At 45.9% G+C, this 24,974-nt stretch overlaps 3 protein-coding genes and 3 non-coding genes across 7 annotated transcripts; all 6 read right to left on the bottom strand.

Annotated features, from left to right (window-relative positions):
- Positions 1 to 3,303: 3,303 nt before the first annotated feature.
- On the bottom strand, positions 3,304 to 5,818 carry nkx6.1 (NK6 homeobox 1). Of its 2 annotated transcripts, none has more exons than XM_057019827.1 (3): positions 4,834 to 5,818; positions 4,505 to 4,677; positions 3,304 to 4,280 (listed from the first exon to the last, which is right to left on the bottom strand). In XM_057019827.1, exons 1-3 carry the CDS (start codon positions 5,453 to 5,455, stop codon positions 4,035 to 4,037), a joined length of 1,041 nt encoding a protein of 346 aa, XP_056875807.1. In that variant the 5' UTR covers positions 5,456 to 5,818; the 3' UTR covers positions 3,304 to 4,034. The 2 variants fall into 2 exon arrangements, with proteins under 2 accessions (XP_056875807.1, XP_056875808.1); XM_057019828.1 differs by having other exon boundaries at positions 4,888 to 5,816.
- A 1,783-nt stretch (positions 5,819 to 7,601) lies between these two features.
- On the bottom strand, positions 7,602 to 9,318 carry rpl17 (ribosomal protein L17). The gene is made up of 6 exons (XM_057019838.1): positions 9,088 to 9,318; positions 8,874 to 8,914; positions 8,466 to 8,600; positions 8,188 to 8,286; positions 7,867 to 8,058; positions 7,602 to 7,681 (listed from the first exon to the last, which is right to left on the bottom strand). Exons 1-6 carry the CDS (start codon positions 9,125 to 9,127, stop codon positions 7,634 to 7,636), a joined length of 555 nt encoding a protein of 184 aa, XP_056875818.1. The 5' UTR covers positions 9,128 to 9,318; the 3' UTR covers positions 7,602 to 7,633.
- Positions 7,748 to 7,814, bottom strand: LOC130517795 (small nucleolar RNA SNORD58). Its single transcript, XR_008947817.1, has one exon. It is a non-coding gene; the product is annotated as a small nucleolar RNA SNORD58 (small nucleolar RNA).
- LOC130517794 (small nucleolar RNA SNORD58) lies at positions 8,351 to 8,416 on the bottom strand. Its single transcript, XR_008947816.1, has one exon. It is a non-coding gene; the product is annotated as a small nucleolar RNA SNORD58 (small nucleolar RNA).
- On the bottom strand, positions 8,978 to 9,045 carry LOC130517789 (small nucleolar RNA SNORD58). The gene has a single exon (XR_008947811.1). It is a non-coding gene; the product is annotated as a small nucleolar RNA SNORD58 (small nucleolar RNA).
- A 568-nt stretch (positions 9,319 to 9,886) lies between the features above and the next one.
- On the bottom strand, positions 9,887 to 24,469 carry mfhas1 (multifunctional ROCO family signaling regulator 1). Its single transcript, XM_057019782.1, has 3 exons — positions 21,104 to 24,469; positions 11,222 to 11,532; positions 9,887 to 11,096 (listed from the first exon to the last, which is right to left on the bottom strand). The coding sequence occupies exons 1-2, from the start codon at positions 24,045 to 24,047 to the stop codon at positions 11,402 to 11,404; spliced, it is 3,075 nt and encodes a 1,024-aa protein (XP_056875762.1). The 5' UTR covers positions 24,048 to 24,469; the 3' UTR covers positions 9,887 to 11,096; positions 11,222 to 11,401.
- Between the last annotated feature and the right edge of the window lie 505 nt (positions 24,470 to 24,974).

Raw genomic sequence — 24,974 nt, 5'->3', positions numbered from 1 at the left:
CAAACCAGCACGCAGGAGAAGAGGTGAAACATCATTAAAGCAGATTATCCCCGAATAAAGACTAAATGAGGTTAGCACCCAGAGCTGAGGGACCTGCTGATAACAGATTATATCTCCTCCATCAGTTGATCCACGGCAGCCAGCAGGTGAGCTCCTCCTCTGGAGGAGCACCTGCTATTAAAGCCCACATCAGCCCTGGATTCCCTTAATGACTCAGATAAGTTGTCATTTAATTGCCGGAGCAAACACAGCAATTAACAGTGATTTTACTGGCGGAAGCCTCTGGGCGGTTGATCGTGGCACCGGGGGAGCGGGAATGATTTAATTCTGTAAGAACGCGGCTCCACAATGTTTTCGCTGAAGCGTGGACGTGTGTTTAAAGGGAGCCGTGTGAGGGGATGCTGCTGCCGGGCCTGTTAGCTTCTCATAATGGAGGATCCCAAGGCACTCCTTATCACAGGACTCCAGGCGGCACCGGGAGATAAGAGCAGCATTCATGACTGTGGGATCTGCGGCCCACCGCGACACATGTCCTTGTGTGTAATCTCTTGTACTACACGGTCAACCGAGAGCCCGTCAATGGGCTCTTTATAAAGATCGGCCAACGCTAACACATTAGTCATGCCGGCAAACAGGAGAAGATTTAGTGCAGAGTCAACAGGTAGCGCAGCGGGCGGCTAACAGGTCGGCTGTTTATCACAACAGGTTGTCCCACTCCCACGCTGGAGGTCTAATCTGAGTTCGAAACCAGACAGCGGGTTCGGATTTACATTTGTTTTATGGTCAATGTAATTCAAGAAAGAACCAAGGGGATCAGGGCCCAGCCCCAGTGATCCAGGTCATGTGATCCACAAACGCGGGATGAAGCGTTGGCGCGCGGAGAGAAAAGCTAGCGATGGCACAGGAAGTGGCGGAACAGATGGCGCGGTGGGTGACCGTGGGGCTGGGGACGTGCTGGTCACACCTGGAACACATAAAAGTGATGTTCGCCCACAGCTGGAGTCAACAGAGAGCTTGTTAACTCCGCCTGGAGACGCACAGTGCCGACGGCGTCAACGTTAGCGCTTCGGAAACGACTTTGGCAGCACCGGCACGCATAAAGTTAAATGATGCGTCTCCGCCGTCTCACAAAAGTGAATCCGAAACATCCAACACGCCGCCGTCGCCGTCTAAAATGGCGGCTGGAATGGCGCTCTGACTGACGCTCCCTAATTCTTAGCATTAGCCACAGCGCCTTCGCTAAAAGTTGGACATTTAAACACGAGGTTAACTCAAGAGTGTATCATTTTATGTCCTTTCAAAGGAGCACTTCCTGTTTAGGTTCTGCTGGAGGTTGTCAGTAATATAAAAACATTTATACGATCATTTCTTTTTTATTGTCTCGCTGACCAACCCTGGCTTTAATGGCTTCAATTAAAGTGAGTTTTTTTAGATTATTTGAGATTTAAGAAAAGACCGAGCTTGAATCTGCCATTTCAGGGTTGTTGTTGTTTTAAAATCAAACATAAAATTCGGTGAAGCAAAGAAAAAACTGATTTTGGCTTTAAAAACACAAACCTCAGCAGCGACATTCTTTTATGTTTTTAGAAATTTTGGCCGAATCTGTAAAAGCTGTTTGTTTGAAGAAAAAAAAGTCAATGTAAAATATTAAATGCTAGAAAACATTAACATTTAAATAAATAATTTTATTTACAAAAAAGAAGCAAATATATTCATACACTTATGAGAGAATAAAAGATTCAGATTAATGAGATTAATGGGCTAAAATATTTAAATAACAGTTGTTATTATTCATTTAGATGGAGATTAGTCGAGTTTGTTGTGTATCCAAATAAACGGAAGCTGTTGAAGTTCTTCTGTGCTGCTCTTCATCCTCGGAGACACACGTTAATAACCGTCACCATGGAAACGTCTGCACGTTCTTAATGGGATTTTTGATTTAAATATATTAACCATTATATATAGATACTTTATTTCCTGTGTCCTTTTTTTTTAAAGAAAAGAGCTAAAATATATTTTATTATATTATTTATATTATAATATAATATTTATTATTTTAATATTTCTTTCGACGAAAGCTGAAAAACAAAATAAGTGGGTGAATTAACCGAACTTTTAACTTGAATTAAGGACAAGCTGAGAATAACCTCGATGTACTTTGATAGAATCATCAATGATTTAGCAAATTGGTATTTTTATACAAAATAATTTGTGTTTGCCACAAAAAAAACTCAAATCCTAATTTTTAGTGGACACCAGCCTTCACGAAGCTTCTCCAGCTTTTGTGGCCTTTCAGATTTTGACCAAAAACAAAAAAGCTGGAGCTGGAACAAGATAAATCATGAAAGATCAGCATCAGTTGGTTGGAAGCGACTCAGCTGGAGAATCATTTAATTGTAGTGAGGTCAAAGGGAATTTATTTCAAATTATGTTCGTGTTTAACTCACTGAACTCTGTCCTACTGGTCAACAGATCAGGGTTTTAGGTTCGAATATATTCCATCAGTTAGATACCAATAGCATCTTTTTAGATCTTAAAATGACGTTTAGAAGATCGGAACTTTGTTTGAAATCAGAAAAATACAATTTAGCAACAACTATCCCTTCAAAATCTGATTAAAATCAGATAAATTCAAATAAAACGACTGTCTTCTTTAAAATACCAACGTCCTTCAGTGAAGGAAATTGCACCTCCTAACAAACAAATGTGCTGTTTTTCTGGTATAAAAAGCTTTTTTGTTTGTTTGTGGCCAATTTTTGAGTGTTTTTGTTCACGTCCTTTAATAAAATCGAAATGCTTCAAACCTTCCCTGCGTGTTCTGCGGCAAAAGCCCGCAAACGTGCACCGATCTGCGGCTGAGGCCCGACGGGAACGCGCCACAAACATCTGTCTGTCCCTCAAAACGGCTTTTACGCGCTGGTTTATGCTGGCACACGTGACCTGCGGCTGCAGCCACATCTGGATCCGCGTGTGATCGACTGGGAATGAGATCACCGACCTAACAACATCTGTCATGTTCACTGGCTTCAATTTCTGGAGGAAAATAGAAGCTAAAATCACGCACGGGCCGATTTTAGATGATTTTTGATCATCTTGTAAAGATATTTTAAAAGCCTGTGGGTAGTGAGATATGACACTTAAAACCAATAATAATAATAATAATAATAATCAGGATTAATTACAGCCAAGCGAATGAGAGCTGTGCTTATTTTAGCCCGCAGATAATTAATTCATTAATCAATCTGTCACCAATTAATTCTATACCTGCATTAATTAACATTTACGGGCTGGAAACAACAAGCAGACCTTTCAGTTTTTATTAAATAAAAGTGCATTACATTAACCTGCCAATATACACAAGTGCGCAGGCGTCGGTCACAACTGAAAACATATAAATAAAAATGCGGGAATTATCTGCGTGTACAGGTGCGTTGCGGTGCGTTCAGGGTCCGAGATTGGTGCGTCGAGAGGCCTTCGCTGGCCCACGAAAACAAGACTTCGGAAAGAAGACTTGCGGTTATTTACGAAGAAAAATAATAATAACTGAAGGTACAGAAAAAAAGAAACATAAGTTATTCACAGCCGATCGTTTCTATGGATACGACTCGCGTTTTATATTTACAAGTTTCGTCCTCAGTCCGCGTTTTCAGAACGAAACCACAAAATCTTGGTTCGTCTCCTCACCTTGTCCGGATACATTAGCGTTCCCGTCAACGTGCAAAAGAAAAATAATAATAACTGAAGGTACAGAAAAAAAGAAACATAAGTTATTCACAGCCGATCGTTTCTATGGATACGACTCGCGTTTTATATTTACAAGTTTCGTCCTCAGTCCGCGTTTTCAGAACGAAACCACAAAATCTTGGTTCGTCTCCTCACCTTGTCCGGATACATTAGCGTTCCCGTCAACGTGCAAAAAAAAAATTAATAATAATAATAACAATAAAAATTGAATTCTAGGGTGAAAGCCAGAAGCGTCCCGCTCCGAGAGTCCGTCTCGTTTCCACCACGAAATATAAAAACGTCGCCGTGAATTAGGAGCTGTCGTTCTCCGACGTGTGCAGCAGCAGCGCCGAGCCCGGTTTGTGTTTCTTCAGCAGCTGTGTGATCTTCTCGTCGTCCGAGTTGGGATCCAGAGGCTTGTTGTAGTCGTCGTCCTCGTCCTCGTTGTCCGAGCTGCCCTTCAGCCTCTCGGTCTCCGAGTCCTGCTTCTTCTTGGCCGTGGCCATCTCGGCTGCGTGCTTTTTCCTCCATTTGGTTCTTCTGTTCTGAAACCAAACCTGCGCACACACACACACACGCATCATCGTTTTTTCCATGTCACATCAAAGGGAGACAGTTGAAAAACGTAGAAAATGGGAAATAAAACGTCCCGATCACATGGAAGCGCGGAGGCCTCCTGCGTAAAATGGCATTTTAATTAAAGGAACGACGTTGTGCGTTTGGATAATTGTGGGGATATTCGGGAAATGACGACAGAAATGATCAGGAATCTTCCTTCTACCTTGACTTGGCTCTCGGTCATTCCCAGGGAATAAGCCAGCCGCGCTCTCTCGGGCCCCGCCAGATATTTCGTCTGCTCAAAAGTCTTTTCCAGCGCAAATATCTGCTGTCCGGAAAACGTGGGCCGCGTGTGTTTCCTTTTGCCGTCTTTGTCCAGTAACACGGAATTCTGATCTGAAATCACACACAAGATGCTGCATCAGATAGAAGTTCCACCGATTCACAACTTTTATATTAAGTTTACTATATTAAGACAAAATAAAAGGATGCAAGGGGGGGTGAGATTATCCCGATAGAAATATCATCTCGTTTAATCTGGTTTTAATTTACCACATTCATTTATGAGAAGCTCGGGAATGTGTTTCAGCCAACACACACACTCACGGGGCGAACACGCAAATCTGGCGTCCCTCCAGTGCGGACTCTGCATGACTCCCGGCCAGAAGATCGGCGTCCTCCCCGGGAGGTCCGCCAACGGCTTCGGGTACCGGGCCACCGCCACCGCCGCCGCGCCGGGGCTGAAGTAAAGTCCGGGAGGAGGCGGCGGGCTGAGGCTGCTGAACCGCGGGAGCCCCGATAGAATCCCCGTCGAGGAGGAGGCGGCGGCGACGGCGGCCGCCGCGGCGGCCGTGGCCCCGGCGATGGTGGCCGCGGGCCGGTTGAGGATGTCATTGATCCCGTGAGGGGTGGCGGAGGAGGACTGCTGCGGAGAAGCGAGCCCCGAGGACAGCACCGCGGAGCTTTTGATTCCGGGGGAGGACACCGCCATGCCGCCAGGGTTTGGGGAGGTGGTGGCCGGCGAGGTGGAGGAGTTGGGGCCGGTGGAGGAGAGCGGGTACGCCGGGTACAGCGGGGTCTTCATCTCGGTCATGCTGTGCAGAGCTGCCAAAGGAGGGGTGCTGAGGAGGAAGGCGCTCTGTCGGGACCCGTCCATCTGACCCACCGCTAACATTACCACTACGGGATCCGGGAGCTCTGGAGCAGCTTTCTCTGGCTCTTTAGGGCCCTGAAAGTGTCCAGACTAAACAAAGACCAGATCCTCTCTAGAGTCGCTCTCAAAGCCCATGTCAAGATCAAACTGACAGCCCGATCACAAATATTCAACGCGCAAACCCCAGAAGCCGAAAGAGGTGATGGGTGAGGGTCCTCCGCAGGGCCAGGCGGCTCCGGGTCCACTTTACAAGGGGGCGAGAAAACACACTTTGTCTGCTCAGCTGAACAAGTTGTGTGAGATAATAAAACATGATCATCTGCTCCTTCTGTCTATTACCTCCAAGTCCAAACTTTCAGAGGAGGAAGCGCGGAGCACAAGGGCTCCCTCTGCTCCTATTGGCTGAGAGGGCGGTGACGTCAGGCCCTGCGAGCCCGCTGATTGGCTGAGCCGATCGGCCCGGACACTCGAAGGTGAAATAATCTTTAAGATTTCATGGACTTGTGGGTCTTTTTTAAAGGTCAGCGCAGAACCGTGATGATGTTTGAATGAGCATCATTAGCTGTTATGTGTAAGGAGACAGCAAACTACTTAATGATCATGATCAAGCCGATTTATATGATTACTAAAACACTTAAGTTACGTTAAATCATCGGTGTTCTATCTTTAGATTTCTAGGGCACTCAAATGTAAAGTATTTGCAATACGAAATAAAGAACTAAAGAATTAATTCTACATTGACACATATTTTGTCGAGAAACGGAGAAAGAGCATAAATGATTATAAGGCCTTTTTGTCCTTTTACTGAATTACTCCACCGTGAAGACAGATTATTTATTAGTCAGTTTTCTGGAATTCAATAATATATCTTCTAATTATTTGACAAAGCTATGATTTGTCCAACTAAAACATGTTAGCCTAAAGATCATGTCACCTGTGTGCTGCACATGAAACAGTTTAAGGGAATTTAAAGTTTAAAAAAAAACGTGGACAAATATCCTTTAAGTTGGTTGGGTTTTTATTCGAATGTATACGTGGCTTAAAATAGAAGAGCAAGCCAATAACGCGGTTTATGAAGCTGTAACTATTGCACATTCAGGTAATTTATCCATGTCTCATAGCTCATAATTGCCTGAAGTCTTGAAATTAATATTTTTATTGCGTGTAAAGTAAAATCTACCACCAAACAGAAATGTTTGTACTGTATTTCTAAGTGCAAAAAAGGCACTTTCAATACACTTTTAACGCAGTTTAATTCAAAAGCTTTTGACATTGCTATTTATCACCTAATGATTTAAGCGTCCCTTTGTTAAGGTTAAAACGGTTAAGAGGGGAAAATCAACGTCGCTATTTCAGTTCAGCTGATCATGTCGTATCAATTATTTTACCGTGATAAAAATTAGTGTAATTGTGACAATCTCTCACTATCAGTGGGAGATCGTGTTGTTCTCTCCATGAGAAAAGCGCGTTGCCCCAGTAAAGGCCAAACTTTGGAACAATGGCGACCCCCCGTGGTGATTTGAAGGATTGCAACGCCAAGAAAACCATCAATTTACGATCTAATTGAGGTGTCCCGGACAATTCCAATATATTTATTTTAATCTCCAACCGAACCCGCCCAGATTTCCTGAATCATTCTCAAAAATTCAAGCCTTGAGATATTGCAAAGCGGGTTCTTATGTGGAATGTGGGGCAACACATGACCACGAAGCACCGTAAAACTGTCGTAACCAACATTTAATATTTTAACTTATTTGCAATACGTGACAAAAAGCAATTTTTACCAGGGGACATATCCTCCAAGACGATCGCATTACTTTTAAACAGGGCTGTCAGAACCAGGTTTTTTGACCTTCCAGGAATATTCACCTGTGTTCCCACCTGCGTTGGTGAAACCTATTTCCTGTCTGAAAATTATGGCCAACGAGGGCCGTTTCTTAATGAGCATTTACTCCAAGTGGGTGAACAGTGCATTGAAATTCTGATCATAAGTTTAGGACATTGAAAAACCCAGTGGTCAATTTTAGTCTAAACAGAAAGAAACATTGTGGATATTATTCACCTCTAAATTTGTCCATTATTGTGAGCGTTTGATATTAAAGTTCACTCAAGATCTCAGCAGCCGAGTTGGTCAAAAGGCGTAAAAATAAAAAGCCCGACGCTCAACTGTTATTAACAAGTGTTGCCTTTTATTCAGATTCACTCCCGTGCCATCAGCTTCTGCTTCTTCAGCTTCTTCTGTGAAACCTGCGGAGCAAACGCAGCGTTAGTGGCCACACGGGCAGAAACGGCGCCCGTTCAAAGCGCAGGCGTGCTGCTCAGGTTCAACGGTTTGTTTTCATGGTTCATCCAAAGGTGTCCTAAGTGGTCATCAGTGCAACATCTGTGGGACACGGCCCGTCTGGACGTCCTGGTGGCCCACGCACTCGTACCTTTTTCTTCTGGGCGATCTCCTCCTCTGGTTTGGGGACGATCTGCTCCTTTTCGGTCAGGATCATCTCGATGTGGCAGGGAGAGCTCATGTAGGGGTTGATGCGGCCGTGGGCGCGATACGTGCGTCTCCTCATCTTGGGGGCCTTGTTGACCTGGATGTGTTCGATGACCAGAGAGTCCACATCCAGGCCCTGGAAACAAACCCGTCCAGAAAACCCGTGAGAACCAGAGTGGGACAAATGTCTCGCAACAGCAAAAAGTTAAACACTTCCCGTTTCCTCGAGATTCACAAGCTTAGAATAAGAAACGTGTTGCCGTACCTTCAGCTCAGCGTTGCTCTCAGCATTTTTAAGCATGTGCAGAAGGAACTCGGCACTCTTCTTGGGCCAGCGCCCCTGAGTCCAACCGAACTGTTTGGCCTTGAGAAGAGAACAAATGTCAGCAGCCATTTCTGTGACAGGAAGAGTCAGCCTGTCCTCAGAAGGAGCTCAGACAAATGATTAGTTTCATCTTTTATCCAAAGGTGTCCTAAGATGGTCATCACTGCAGCTTCCTCAAACACCAATAACCTGTCTTAAAGAGAACTCCTTGAACCCACCTGGGCACACCTGCCGACGCCGCCATTGTAGCGACGGAAGGGGACGCACTGGTGTTTGACGACGACGTCCCTCAGGTATTTGTTAGCCTTGCGGATGTGCATGCCCTTGATGGCCTGGGCTGTCTCACGGGTGTTCTGGTGGGTCAAAACAAGCAAACATCAGCTACAGCTGCACAGAGAAAAGGCAGGAGGTGAGGAATTCTGATGGAAAGGGGACATTCTCAGAATCTGCTGTGATGAGTTTTAAATGAATGGTAATGATACAGTACATAGAATACACACAACAGCTGGCTCACATTCTAGCAGCTGACATGTTAGTAGTTTAAATGGATACTTAAAAACATCGTTTTAAATACCTGAACCTGAGGTTTAGTAACCTAATAGGACCAAATGTCAAAAAAATCTTACCTTGAAGTGAACCCGGAGGTTGGAGCCCCTCGACTTGCATGCTGAAATACATGTGAAGTATTAGAAGGAGCTCTAATAACATAAAAATATTCTTGCAACACGTGTTTGCTCAGGTTATTCGGTTTTATTTTCATGGATCATCCAAAGGTGTCCTAAGAAGTCATCACGGCATCCGCGCAAAGGTTTTAGCAAATGAATCTCAACATTTACTCACATTTCGTCGGGTTCTCGGGGTCGAGAGAGTAGCGGACCATTTTCAGATATCTGCGGGGAGAAAAACATGTGGTCAGTACTCAAGGAAAACTCCCAAGGTTTGCATAAATGTTAGCCACGTTAGCATTAGCTTGAGTTGGCAGCGCAACCCAAATGTCGCGATTGCCACCGAGCCGATTGATTTTATGAGCAGACGTAACACCATAGAACCCGGGTTAAACAGTAAAGAAGTCTTAATTTAGTTCATTTATCATCTAATCGTGCCAACATGGCGGATCCATGACGCCAAAACCACCAAACCGGCATCCTCACAAAAACCCAGTTAAAACTGAAACGCCGGCTCTATATCGAAACATCTAACATCTTTTGATGCGTCTAACACTGATGTATAGATCAGCAACGCCGTGAAAGCAGGATGGTAAAGATTTAGTAAAGATTAAACATAGATTCTTGTCTTCATATGCTGGACTAGTCTCCTACCTCTGAGGCCGCAGAAGGAAGAGGAAGAAGCGAGGGCAACGCTGCGGTTATTCTGATTCTCGTGGGGTTGACTGCCCCCTGCAGGATGGGAGGGGAAATGTAAAAGCATGTAATGACGCTATTTGGACACTAGATGGCGACATCTGTACTATAAAACGACTTTATATTTAGCGTTTGTGAAGCCTGCAGCCTGCGTAAATAAGTATTAGTAAATACTGGAGGGTACGGTAAAGTTGAAGAGGAAAAAGCTGGGAAATAATTACCAGTAGACAGTAATAGCAACGCAGTATTAATAAATAATATTAATAAACACTCTAGAGTGGTACTAAAGCATTTATTGGTTTATTTTTATTTGGTATTTCATGTTGCACTGTGAAATGTTGGATTTAGCTACATTACAAAAAAACAAAAAAAACAACCTTATGTGCACTCTCACCGTGAGTCAGGCACAACATTGCACTGTAAATAATGTCCAAGCTGGAGGGGGTCAACATACAAAAATAAAGATATTATTTACATCAGACAAAAAAGTCCTCCCAACAGAGTTCAGCATTTGTGAGATACATCCAGAAATATAATTAAAAGAAAAACAGCCTGGAAAAAGACCTGATGCAGTTTTCCACCTCTTCCCACGGTTTCAGGATCGAAGCTCCTAGAGGACCGTGTCAATAAGTGTCTGTACAAATTCCTCATCTTTTGCATAAAAGATTTTTTTAATTTTACATCATTTTTCAGGGAACAGCTGATCACATGCTCGACCAAGCAACAGTGCAGCAGAGTGAATGACTGTAGTTGTGAATCAATGTATGTGTTGTGAGGGACAGTTGCCCCCGTCGTCCCAGAGGGGAGACGTAGCCGTGTCAGTCCACGTCCACCTTCGTCTGTCTCAAGAATTCAGCAGAGGTGAAACAAAGGTCAACCCAGTATGCAACTACATAGTTATGTCCACCTATTGATTTTAGCTGCAATCAGGATCATGAATTTTCTGTCTTTCTCTAAGCTAGGCTAAGCTAACTAGGCTACATTGGCTCCATGCTTCTTTGACAGCTGGAATGATTCCTGCAGCTGCATTTAAGTGAATACAGACACAATAACAGCCCCAGTCTGTCTTCAAATGTGAGCATGGACAAGATATGTACACGTGGAAGCAGCAGAGGATCTCCTTGATAACTGAAACTCAGCACGTTTGCACATTTTCCTGCTTTGTTCAGAATCGGCCATGAAGTTGATGTTGATGTTGCAGATATTGCGACGTTTCTCAGCCGGGAGGCGCCAGGAAAGTCCAGTCAGCTCCTTCTAAGTTTCCCAACGCTCAAAACAACTGAAAATCCATAAAGTGTTTACAGATATTTGTTTTTCAAAATGTTCAAGCTACATTTTTCAAATGCAAAATAGTCGAGGCAGCAGGTTCAGGTCCGAAAACAGGAGCTGGTGGGTCACGGTGGGTCAGTGACGGGACTACAGCCCAGCTCAAGCTGCACTTTGTGCTTGTTGGGTTCGGCGTCGCCAGCGTGAGGCACCCGACGGAACCTGGAAACAGAGCAAAACGTTCACTTAATATCGACCTCCAATTTGTAACTGAAGCCACTAGAGCTGCTTTAAATATCGATTCCATTTTTCCGACTAGTTTCCTACACAATCACAGGTGAACTCACATTTTTAGGAACTAGCCAGCGTTGCTGTGCAGCCTTCAGCATTAAGGGTGGGGGGAGGGGTTGTTGAAGGTGCATGAAGCAGTCTAATAAAGAAGGCTTAGAAGAATACACTGAAGTGGAAGCGGAGGCAGAGGCCCTGGTGATTGGGGAGGCCCATAAGCCACAGTCCGGACATTCGGGTCATTTCGGTGAGGGGCTAAGCGCGGTTGGCATCGGTGGGTAAACCAGAGCCACGTTGACGCGTTCGGAGCCGTTCTTTGGACAAACGATCTCGGTCAGCCCTTCGGGCCGCGGCTGGCTCAGCAGCTCACCTGCAACACAGAAGACACGGTTACAATGAGCGGGCAGGACAGACACGAGCATTTCCCAAAGCTATCGACCTGTTTACAAACGTGTGCGCGTCCCGACATTTCCCAGTAGGGGGCGCTGCGTCGCCCTATGTCTGTAGAGACTGTTCCTAGCTGGTCGTTACACAGATGTTGGGCAGAGTTGAGGAGCAAACCCTCATTTATTTACCCTCTTCTCAGACTTGCAGGCAGAAAATTAGCTTCTACAAGCTCTGCTAACCAACCACAGAAGAGCACAGATGATTTGACAGCTGCACACCTGCATATTTGGACCATGTTGAGGACTCAAATAGGAGTATAATTCCTTCAAACCCTTTTTTTATTCTGCAGCATATCAGCTTTTACATGTATGCTAACAAAAACAAGTAAAAGAGTATAAAAAATGACAATCAATCTAAATGAGGATCAAATATTTTGCCCTGATGTAGAAAGATGATGTCTAAGATGACAGCCTGAGTCGTCTGTGTGCCTCATCTCTAGTTTCCTGTGCACAGAGTCCGGAGTTGTCACAGCAGATATCCATTATTTAGACATTCTTGCTCCATTTAAGTTTGAAATAAGATAAAATATGAGAAAGTTTACACCAGTATAAACTAAAGCACATCCCCTAATTCTTGGTGCTTCCTGGGGCTTTTCCTTGAGCTACAATACCCAGACAGCTTCTGTCAACAGAGGCTGAGACACACACACACACACCACACACACACACACACACACACACACACACATGCACACACACACGCCCTGGCCTATTTTCTTCTTCCTTTAGCGGTCCGTGTTATCAAACAAGAGGGCTGTCCCGGCTTAATGACCTTAATCTGCCCTTGTCTCAGACGGCTACATCTGCCCATGTACCTCCTGCATCAGGAACCAGGCTGAATCCTCCATCACACGCAACCTAGCGTCAAAGCTTCAGGAGCTAATGAAGCTAACGAAGCCAATTTAATCAGGTGCTACGCGTACCTGCTGTTTAAAGGTGTTTTAGTTTCATTGCACTTTATTGCAAAGTGCAGTTTATTTACTAATCTGACTGTCACGCGGAGAGCGGCTCAATACCAGAGGTTATTCTTCACAGCCTGGATTATATTTACATTAATACCTTGATTTTCCAGGACATGTGCAGCTCAGTGACAAAATCAACAGGACTCATTCTGATCGGGGTTTATCAAACACACACACACACACACACACACACACACACACACACACACACACACACACACACACACACACACACATGCACACACACATGCACTGACCTGCTTTCTTAACCAAAATCATACACACATTCTAATCCAGCCTCTGACTCTCCTCCAGTTTGTCTGCAGAGCCAAAAGCACAGATCATTATAACCCGGATTTATTCCAGGAGTTATTAAAAATTGGAATAAAATCCAAGGCAAAAAGGATACGAAATAAGAATTGAATTGCATTAAACGGGTCGGTACCACCGCCCACCACTAGAGGACGCGACCGCCAGTGACCTTCAGAAATGAGGAGTTGTTTTTTTTCTCTGAATTTTTCAAACCACGTGGCTTATTCTCCTCAAGACTGATAAGGATCATATTACTAATCACTAGTGTTACCAGTATGGATCATATCCATAAATCTATCAGTCATTTAAACTGCAAGATGCTTCTTAAACATCATGAAATTCAGAGAAAAATATGTGGCACTTTTTTTCACTTTTGAATTATTTGTTGTAATTTGAGCTTTAATTTAGGGAAAAGCAAGTACATTTTACACACGGACATTCAACACGGAGAAGTCTGCCTGTATAAATATGCAACACCATTAAAATCGAACTGTCTGGCTGTTATATCCTGATGAGTAACACTTCCTGATGGAATAAACCACACTCTGGAGGAGTCATCTCACACACACAGACACAGACACACACACACACACACACACACAGTGAGAGTCTGCAGCAGCATTTATACCATTAGCGTTATTGATCGTTTCAGCTCCCTCTGGCTTCACTTGTGCCGTTACTGTAAATGTTCCAGTCGACATCGTCAGAGCTTCAGCCTGGAAAGAAAGTTTCTACGAAGGTGGAAAACATACGACAAACAGCGCTCACCCCAAACAACCCCGACGGAGGTTTTCACCTGAAAGCACAGAGGAATGCGGCGAGGATTTTTGAGCCCTGAGTTAACGTCTGCAGGTGTTCTTCACAGGAAACGACCTCCAGAAAGAATTTAGATGAACCTGTTCACCAGGGTGATTTCAGACTTTGACACCTGATGAATTCACCCTGGGTGGGGTCGATCTTTCACCACCGGCGGAGGATCCGCTCCTGCGGCGCCGTGAGTCAAACGTGTTTTTCATTAGTGGAAGCAGCTGACAGCTCACACATCCAGCTGTGTGTCCTGAACTGGGTCACATCCTCCAAACTGCTTCCTCCTCCCCACCTCGTCTGCCTTTCAGTGACTGACAATAACCTGACAGGACCAAGCAGGAATGCACACTTCTCACATCATTTACACTACCCCCCCCACCCGCCCACGCCACCCCCGGCTCCCCTTTTCCTGCCTCCAGGAAACTCCCACTGGGACGCTGGATAGTTGGAAAAGAAAAACAGCGAAAGAATCACATTGAGCTTCATTCATAAACGGAGCCGAGGCATCCCAGCGAACTTCCTGCTCTATTGTGACGGGTCTGGCGTGGAGGAACCGAAGGATTTTAAGGAATTCTGAGCTAAAAAAAACATCCAACCAACCTCCCTGCTTTAGAGGTTGGGGGCTCACATCCCCAACATGCTCTTCAAAAGCATCAGAGGGTTAAAAAAGAGGTGCTGGGGGGGTAAATCTCAACTTCTGTGAATTTAAATGAAAAAACCCTGGTGTAGTATCACGCCTGCAGCCCCTGTTGGTGTTTAAATATTTACTCTTTGACTTAAAATAGCGATCCATCTGAAGGAGGAGGAAGCCTGAGTGTGGTGACAACGTCGGCCTCTGCCGGGTCCTCCGTTCTGATGGAAACATCCTGTTAGGCAGGTGGCCACAAGAACAAAAAATAGAAAAATCATATGTGTTTAATCGGCTTAGAGAAAAATCTGATCCAACTTAGTGGACTTGATTTTTTTCTGGCCTCATCTAGGATGGAACTAATAAAAGTAATCTGCGGGATATCTTTTTGTTTCCATGGTTACATGGTGAAACGAAGGCGAGCTGCTGACGGCTATCTCAGCGTGCCTTTAACAGCACAGCTGCATCATACATGACAAATACATGACAACAAGACTCAGAACACCTCCAGAATATGTGGTATTTTCCTTTACTTGAGTAACTAAAGTATAACAGTTCTGTCCAATGTTGAAAGCTGAACCTGGTTGACCTCCCTGACACACGCGAGTTCACCTCCACCAGATTGACCCCAGTCAAACCCGACCTGACAGTCAGTAATCAGTCGCCACCCAGTCGCTCTACAAATAGTCCGCAGCTCCGGTTGCAGACGCACAAACGGCACAGAGAATCCGGACCGTTCGGAATCTTTGATTTGGTTTGGGTCTGTTTATACGTGTCAGTTTGCGGCGCGACAGACGGACGGACGGAGGAGCGGAGGGCGCAGCAGCTGCCGGGAGACGGTCAGAGGCCGAGGGCTCAGCTGGAGGATTAACGCTGTAATGTGTTGAAACAGGATCAAACCCAGCACACAATCAACGCCGTGCAAAAAAAGGCTAACGTGCTCAGATGGCAGTTCTTCGTACGCCTTTTTACAGCTTGTGGAACATCCGGCGGCGAGCAGTCGCCTCTCCACCACCAGCCACGATGCTCACAAGTCGTTCGGGCTCATCCGCGCGCTTACAGGACGGTTCTGTGGAAACCCGAGACAGAGACTAACAGGAGAGGCTCCCGCACACCCCGGCGGGGCTCCGGGAGCGCTGATGAAATGATATCTTTCACACATCTCCTGGAGCTTTGCTGTGGCCTTTTACTGCAGCTCCACAACTCAAATAACAGGGAGCAACAGGAGCTCGGCGCCCCCAGTGTGCACCCGCACTCAAATCAACGTAAACAGGGTCAACATTACACAGAAACCAGTCAACCGGACACCTTTTTAATAATGGCCGAGCGCCACTTTACATCAAATATTTGCCGACTCTCGCCGAACCCAGGGTGAACGTGAATGTGTCGACACAGCTGAGATCTCAGGCTGGAGCGAGGGGGGAAAAAAAAGAAGACGGGATATGTGAAATGGAGCAGAATCAGTCGCCTGGATTAGGCTCAGAGACTCGGCCTCGGTCAGTGTCTAACAGACTACAGTTGATAATCCCCTGTGATCAGCAGCTGTACAGCCACAGATCCTCAGGAATGCGCGGCCTCCTTCCACTGCGTGGAAAGCCGACCAGAAATATCTCAAACCAGTCGCTCAAGGGTCCCAGAGGTCAGCCTACCTGCGTGTGCGCTGTCTTTTATCAGGATTGAGCCTTTAAATTACAGCCTTTTATCTGAGAGGCTGCGAAAATGACAAAGAATTCAAGGAATTTCTCAGGCTTTCAAAGGGGAACTGAAATTTGAGGAGGGTTTTTTTGGCGCTCATGACTAATAACCCGCTTGTTGACATTCCAAAGACTCACAGTTTGACCACAAACACGGGTTTTAGTCTGATGCACGTCTGTCCGTCCCCACAAAGCTCCAGGTTGCTCTGAAAACCGTGTGTGTGCTCCGTTGTTTAGAACATCTGTGCTGTAATAGGATAAACGGCATCGTGGTGGTTAGCCGGGATCTGTGAGTCACTCTCCGCTCGAGTAGCTTCACGGCAAAATAAATGCAGCTTTGTGGACTCGTCATTGCATTCACGGTTTTTCTTTAGCCGCGAGGCTGCCTTTAGCGGCAGAGCCGTCATTACAGCACTTTTCACTGTCCAACTTCCAAATAAACGAGCATCATCGGTCCACAGGGTCTTCAAACTCCATCTGCAGAACTTAGAATAGAACCTTGACCTCTGGACCCTGCAGCCTGTGTTCACATGAGCTCGCAGGGGTGTTACATAATCACATCCAGGGATTTAAACAAGTCCAAGTTGCAAATTGTCCAATAAATGAGATGCAAATGCTTTAATTTGCCACGTCATCTAACTTCTGGACACTTGATTATCAGGTTGCTACGTTCAACATGTCACCTGACCGGGCTGCACGTTGCTACGAGAGGACAGATCGTTCGGCCGGTGGCAGCTGAACGGCTTCAGGCCTGTTGACAGGGACGACACATCCGTCCTCACGTCCACGAGGACTCCCTCATAAGAATAGAAACTGTGATTTGAAACCACTGAAGATGGTGTTAAACTCAGGCCAAAAAGGTCAGCAGCAGAGTAAAGCCGACAACTTAATCTTGCATCGAATAAACTGTAATCAAAGGTTCTCCAGTCGGTGTATTTATTATTATTTATTATCATTAAAATGGACAAAACAAACCTCTTTTATTCGGACGCACATATCGAGTCGTGCTGAAACAGCATGTTAGCATGTGTGTCTTAGCACTGCTGCACACTGTTTCTCTGTGGGTCACCCTGACAACAGCAATATTGTCCAGTTCACACGTTATAAAAACCACGTTGTTCGAGCACAACTGTGCACATTGTTCACAGTAGCTCTGCAGTGACAATGACCGCAAGACACCGACAGCCTGGTCAACGTCCTCATAAACTGCATTTCCACAGTTCAGTTAAAACAACAACAAGCAACGAGCGTTAATGATGTACAACGCACAAAAGGTTTGTTGTTTGACGAGCGGAGGAAGAGGAGGAGGATGTTGACTGGTCGTTACAGACTCAACCATGCAATGTATGGTGCATAGCACAGAACTGGTGGCACTAATTACTTCCATTGTAGTAGAGGGTTTTTCCCCCTCAAATATTTCGCATTGTTTTCCCTTTTCATTGACTGCTGAGCCCTCTGGCATTGCGAAATCGTGTCTCAGGTCTCAAAGGGGTACATTCGATATGCAGCAGCAGCCTCCTTTCCTCAATATATATGCGATATATCCCATAGTCCCAGAAATATGTGTCTATTTGCAGACCAAAACAAACGGGGAAGCTTGTGTTTCTCTGACATCACAGCTCAGGTGAAGTCGGCAGAGGTGTTTAGCAACTAACCGCCATGACGGACCCACCCATTGATCCGGTGTCTCCTGTCACGTGGCTGAGGGAAGACAACGGCCTCAGCGCGGGGTGATGTAACAGGATTCTGATCCTCTCTACAAGATTACCCCTCAGCACATTACGCTCGGACAACTAAGCTAAGCAAAGGCTACGGCGCACAGCGATCTGGCTCTTTTACCCTAAGGTTTAGCTAGCGTCATGTCTATTATTAGGTCCACACCTACGCACGGATTAATTCTGTTTACCTGTCAATCATGACCTTTCACGCATATATCCAGATAAACCGCGACATAATGACTACTGACGAGGACGGAAAACAAAATTGGAGATGTTTAAAATATGGGAGGAGGGCGGAGCCTATTCCACTACGGCAGTCAGCCACCAGAGGGCGGTCAAAGATGCTTTGACCCCCCTTTTGAGATGATATAAGTCCACTTTTCCACATGTATCTTAGTAAACTTTCTTGGGCCGTCCGTTAATACTTAGAGTAAAAGGACCTTGGCAGTATTTGTGACGTTATACTGCGAAGGAAGATTAGCACCTCAGCTGATCCACAAACTGTTGTTTTTTTCCCCAGGACTTTGTTTCCGTAACAACAGCTCCTTTATGCCCGTGGCCACGAGTTACTAATGCAAAGTCATCCAGCCAAAGAACTCACTTTACACAATTCTGCTAAATTCAGAGCACAATTTCCTTGTGCTCTACACCCCCCGCCCCCCCATACAGGGTCTACAAATCTTTCATCTATGAAACCTTGTGTGAGATGGTCCCTCATCCCCTCTCACCCTGTGCTATATTTTACACCTTAATCTGAGTTTATGTGCTCAAAGGACAAAGCAGTGACCATGACAAGAAAGGATGCTTCAACCTTTGTCTTTGTCTCCTTATTTTGACTCCTGCTCTCCTCTCAGTTTGCATCATCGCCACTGTTACCTCGGGTTTCCTCTAAGTCGGTACCGGACAACGTATCCATATGGGCCCAGATTTACCACCAACCTGCACATGTGTGGCTGAAAACAACACAGCGCCTGGGGTTGAGGCCAGTCCTCTAAACTGCTGTGAGTTCAATCCGCTCTGGCTTGCTGTTCATCCACTGAAGCTGCGGCTCGCTTTAATCCCGACTGATCTGGCAAACAGAATTAAGAGGCGCAGCGGAGAGTCGACCAGAGATCCACCGAGAAAGTGCTGACTAAGTTTGGGATCTGGTAGTTAGATGACATCACGTGTCACCACATCAGTATTAGATAGACAGATCTGAGAGTTGTTACTGGATGCTGTACACCTGCTTTGTTCTGCATGTATGGATGAACAGAGCGAAAGAGTAAAAGATCTGAAAAAGCCCAGGTTGCTGAAACACATTAGAATTAAATCAGGTCGGCTTTGGTGCCTTTCCTCAGGTTCACCAGCGCTTTGCACCATCACACACAGAGGAGCAAGGCTGAGAAAGCCCGAAGGAAGGAAACACATAAATAAGATAAAACGGATAGAAAAAATCAAAGGTTTGACAGAAGAATCTAGAAACTCCAACAGGAGACGACCTGTGTTTGGTCTGTTGGAAGCCAGGGAGCCAAACTCTGCATCAGCGGGCAGCACACAAAGATCTTGTCCATAAAAGGCCAAGTTAAACACTCTGCACGTTACAGAAGTGTGTGTGTGTGGTGTGTGTGTGTGTGTGTGTGTGTGTGTGTGTGTGTGTGAGGAGAGAGAGAGAGAGAGAGAGTCAGAGGATACACGTGTACAGTAACCGGTACATATTAAAACATTGGGCCTGACTTTAAAAATAGGAACTATTTGAATGGGAACTATTTGAACGTGTGATTCATGAGGCGTAAGTATACAGAATTTAATGTGTCGCCCCACCCGTGCATACAAATAGCGTCTGTGTTGCGTGGTGGTGATTAGAGGAGAGAAATACAGATAAATCTTATCATTGTGTGTCAATAATTAATAAAGGTGGTGTCATTTTCATCGCCTCTGAAATCACACATCAAAGGATGGCGTGATGAGACCTTCCATCAACTGACTCGACCTCACAGTCCTTATTTCCCCGCAGCAGGTCTCCTTGAGCTAATCGGTGAGGTTTCTACTGAATTAAGATCTAATCCATCACATGACACTGTGAGGAAATTCCTGCACAGCTGCCTGCAAACAATCTGTGATTAAATGCTGAGCTGTTTCCTTTCTTCAGCCCCTACGAGAAGAACTATAAAGGATTCTCGTTCACTGCCTGAGCGGGAAGAAAAAGAAATCTCTCTGATCCAGACTCTTATCAGTTCCAGAGAGGACTGCAGCTATGAAGCGATTCATTAAACCTCACTGCTCTTATCACTGCGTGTTTATAGTGAAACCGTTTTACCACATCCGGGGTCAGACGCCACAATAGAGAAACATTTCTTTGTCATGTTGACAGACATGGGCCCCTTCTGCCGAACTAACACTTTTGTTAAAGCTATAAAACATTCACGGCCTGTTCGTAAAATCCCCAGTTCCAAAGAGTCCATCATGACCCTTTAGAAAAGCAGAACGGAACGGAAGAGTTCTGCTTAAGGACTTCAGAAAAAGTCCATCTGAGGATCCGCAGCAGTGTGAACATCTCTGAGGAGAGACTCTCCAATGTGAAGGGAGCTAAAGAAAGCTAAGCTAGGAAATTATCCTAACATCATGACATAAAAGACCATAGCCATGTGATTTTATTTTTTGAGGAAGAAGGCATTTTATTGTTGCCTAGCAACAGCTCTGGTGCAGTAAAAACCATAGCTGAGCAAACAATGTCGTCGTTGTGCTGTATTGTTGACTTTACACATCAGCTTTAAACAAGACGCAACATGTTAATCTGCGATCTTTGGAAAAACAGTTGGGTGGATTCTGTTGGAGCCGAACTGGAAATGTTTGGAATCGCAGAACCAGCATAAGACTGACGTGTTTTTATTGAGTTCAGCGATGAACATGTCAACTCATTAAGGTCTTCCTTGTTTTAATGAAATAAAACCACATTTGCCTGGTCCATGACTGGTCTGAGATCAACACTGGGTTCAAGTTAAAGCCATGACATCATAACCAGGCTCATTTTAAGCATGCAGTAAAAACAGGCCAGTCCGTCATGATGACCTAATCCATTACCACACCAGGATTATCTCTGCCCCTGTACCCCCACCCCCTCCTCTAACCCAATATCACTAGCCTGCCTTTCTAACGCCCCCACTCACAATGATGGCTTCCCAGAAGAGTTTATCATCATCAAAATTCTTATGCGAAACTACTTAACTTACACACACGGACCAGTGTGAGCGCCACTCCAGACAAGAGTGTAGTCTGGAGTTGTAATCAAGAATCACATATGAAACACTTTCATCATTTTTGGGAATTTACAGAAACTACGCCTAGGTTACTGACATGACGTCTTCCCCGTCAAGTTAGGATAATCTACTTACCTGGAAAGGCATGTGGGCTGGTCGACCCTCTCTTCAGGCACTTGGAACACAGAATCTGTACAGTGTAATACAGGCCAGGCCACTCCTGCAGCAGCGTGTTCAGCTCCTCCACCAGTGGAGTAATGGCCTGCCATGCAGTCCAGATGTTGGGCAGCGAGGCTTGGCTGGCGATGGACAGAGTCTCCGCCTGTAGTTTCCCTTTGGAGGGCATGTGGCTGATCACCACAGGGACTTTACCTCGATAGGCAAAGATCTGATACCTGCCGTCTGACCTCTGAACCACGTGGCTGTTGATCTGCACACTGAAGCGTGCAAACAGTCCAGGAGGAAACAGGAAAGGGAAGCTGTACTGAATGTGCAGCTGCTCTACAGAGAAAAAGTGGCACAGAGGCAGCGAGCCAGCACTGGAGGCCTCCACTTCGGGCTCATCGCTGCTGATGTAGCTGGGGAACTTGTACCAGGCTGTGGATCCATTCAGGGGTTTGCTGCGTGGTTTATTGATGCAGTAGCAGATCCCCATCTTCTCCAGCAGCTCCATGATGAGGTGGAGATCCTGCTGGGTCTGAATGAGTGGTCTGAGGAGCAGTCGGATGATGTTGGATGGTAAAAGCCCCTGCTGGAGGAAGCCTTCCACAAGATGCTGCAGATGGGTCACCCTGAGGTTCTCCCCCTTCTCATCCTCTATAACTAAACTGACCCTCCCCTTGTCCCCCCTCTCTCCCTCAGAGAGGAGCCTATCTAACAGAGTTGACTCATCCCTCTGGAAGAAAACATTGAGAATTTCAATGAACCTTGGAAGATTATGAAATACATAGTCCTTTAGGGTGAGGCTGTCCTCAAAATAGAGCAACTTCCCACTCTCGTGCAGGTAGGATAAGGCGCTCTGAAGGCGGTCCTCTGTGAGACCTGACTGGAGGCCCAACCGGGCTGAGTCCCACCATGACAGCCACAGGTCTTTGGACTTAAAGTGCAACTCCTCCAGCATCTGCCAGGACTTTGGCAGGACGCGATGCAAATTAGGAAAGATCTCCCTGTTCTCCACCATAGACATGAGTTTTTCCTTTAACCTCTGAATGTTTCTCTGGGTCTCGGTGCAGCTGACACCAAGTAAAGGGGACAAAATCTGCAGCCGGTGGTTCAGCATGTACTGAAGCTGGGACTTCCTTCGCCTCAGATTCCTGTCAGAGACTCCATAGAAAAGGACATGAGGGCTAGATGAACGGACACTGTAGCCCTGCTCCAGAGCCTGATCAACTAGCAGGGCCAGACTCTTCAAACTCTGGATGTCCCTCTGCTCCTGTAGGCCGATCTGTCTGTGAATGTCCAGAGTCTTCTCCTCTACTTCCTCCTCTGTACACAAGTCTGTGTGGGTTCCCACGAGGCACACTACTGCATGGGGTACTTTTGCATTCAGGAGGTGGAGGAAATACCCAACATGAGCATAAAAGTTCCTGGGAGAATATGCTTTAAGATTCACCACAAGAGTGTACAGAGCACCAGCAGAGAGGAAGAAGGGTTTAATGAGGTCATAGTTTTGCTTCCCTGACAGATCATATACTAGAAATGTAAGCTGGCTATCAGTGTCTGCCACCCAGTTAGTGACTTCAATGCCTTTGTTTCCCTGGATTCTTTTCGGGTCTTGTTGTGTGCTCACCAAGCTCTGTCTGAGCTGGGATTTCCCAGCACTTTTCATCCCCATCAAAACCAGTTTCAGCCGTGGCTTTACAGCGAGTTGGGAATTTGCGAGTTCCTTCTGGTAGGCTGCAATGTAAGGGATACCCTTCATACAGACCTCATATGGTGGTTGAATGAGTGGATTATCTTTCACCTTCCAGATATTCACTCTGGACAGCTTCCCAAAATTATCTGGAAGTATGGCTATTTGATTACCCTGTAAAACAAGTTCCTCCAACATTTCCAGATCCACAATGGAATCTGGAAGATATGTGATGTTGTTGTTGTCCAGCCAAAGATTGTCCAATTTCTCCAGGTGTCCGATTTCCTCGGGAATATGAGAAAGTTTATTCCTGCTCAGGTAAAGTTCCTCTAATCCGGTGATGCTCAGAATGACATCCGGGAAACTCTCAAACTTGTTGGAGGACAAATTGAGCATCTTCAAACTTTGCAGTTGACCAAAATTGACAGGCAGTGCAGAAAGGTTATTTCCATCCAGCATCAGGCTCTCTAGGTTTTGGAGTTGGCAGAACGTGTCAGGTAGGATTGGAATGTGAAGGCTACTGAGCCAGAGGATTTTAAGGAATTTTAACTTCATGATATCAGCCGGTAAGCTTTCAAACTTGTTCCCAGAGCAGTCGAGCTCCTCCAGGCTACCGAGGGCTAGGATTTCAGGAGGGAACTGGTTCAACTTGTTGTGATCGGCGTCCAGGGTCCGCAGGTTGACGAGACTGGAGAAGAACCTGGGGATATCATGCAGGTCATTGAAGCTGATGTCGAGCTCCTCCAAAAGCTGAAGCGCTGCGATCTGAAGCGGTAGGTGTTGGATTTTGTTGTGACTGATGCACAGCTTCTTCAGCCCTTTCAGCTGACCCACGTCTTCAGACAGGCTTCTCAGACAGTTATGGCTCATGTCTAATTCCACCAGCTGGCCCAATTCAAACACCGCGCGGGGAACCGCTGTGAACCTGTTCCTGCGGAGGACAAGGATGCGCAGGTTGTTGAGGGTGGATCCCAATCCATCTGGCAGCTCGTGGAGAGAGTTGTTGCCCAGGTTGAGCAGCTCTATCTCAGCTATGTCCTCCGGCAGAACGATCTGGTCATCTTTGGAGCACAGTGTGAGCTGCCGCAGGTTGCTCCTCAGCTTCCTGGAGCGGAGGGCGGCATCCCTCCACAACCTGACCGTTTTCAGTTTGTTCTCCTTATCCTCCATGGCGCTGCAGCCGAAACCCTCCGCCTCCTCCTCCTTGTTTTCATTGAGAGTTTTCATGGATGCTGAGCTGGCGGCATGTCGGACGGTGTGCCTCGAATATCAGCGCGCTCCCGAACAATAAAGCCTCCAGCGCAGAGGAGATAGTAGTCGATCTGGGTCGAGAAATCGGCGAGCTTTCAGTCGCGGACGGGAGGAGGGTCCGAGGCTGTGGAGACATCCTTTCTCCTGCGCAACTCAGCACACAATGAAAACAATCCACCGCCGTTGAAGCTCCGGGTCATATCCACGGGGCGATGGCGCGCATCCGCTCCCTCTGACCCTGGACTCCACGTCGCAAAAACATGCCCCCTTCTCGGATCTGTGCGCTATGGCGCGTAGCACGGTGTTCCCGACCAGCCGAACCTTGCTGGGAACTGGGAATGAAAGCGAGGCGGGAGCAGCCGCTCACCCACACTGCGTCAGACAGCCGAACACTCCCTTTCTCCTCCCTCCTGCCGTGCGGAGAGGGGGGAGATAGTGTGGCCCCCCTCACGCAGTTAAAACTGCCGCTGCAACGACACAATGGTTATAAATATAGGAAAATAATGCAAAATATCTGTCGATTGCTGACATTTGATACTTTGTATTAGTTCCAAACAAGAGCATGTGCGAAATCATCTGAAAAAAATCATCTGAGAGGGAACTTTAACGCACAATGTACCGCTTTTACTCATGTAAAAAGTTGTTTAGATCTTGTTATAATACGGGACAGTTATACAAAGTTCATGAATGTAACAATGTTTGTTTTGGTTTTTTTTTAAAAAAATACATGTATAGATTTTGGATATAAAAATCCACCTCTTCCATGATAAGGTGCATGTATTTTGATCTTGAATGATCTATTTTATGTTCCACCCATCAAGACAGCATTTCTTGTTTCACGAGGTTAATATTTTTTCGTGCATTGTCCCGTTTTAAATAAATAATCTGGCCACCATCAGTGGT

The sequence above is a fragment of the Takifugu flavidus genome, chromosome 20, assembly GCF_003711565.1.
Source record: "Takifugu flavidus isolate HTHZ2018 chromosome 20, ASM371156v2, whole genome shotgun sequence".
NCBI classification, from domain to species: domain Eukaryota; kingdom Metazoa; phylum Chordata; class Actinopteri; order Tetraodontiformes; family Tetraodontidae; genus Takifugu; species Takifugu flavidus.
Note: the sequence above shows the minus strand (reverse complement) of the source record. Positions and strands in the feature narration are given on the sequence as shown.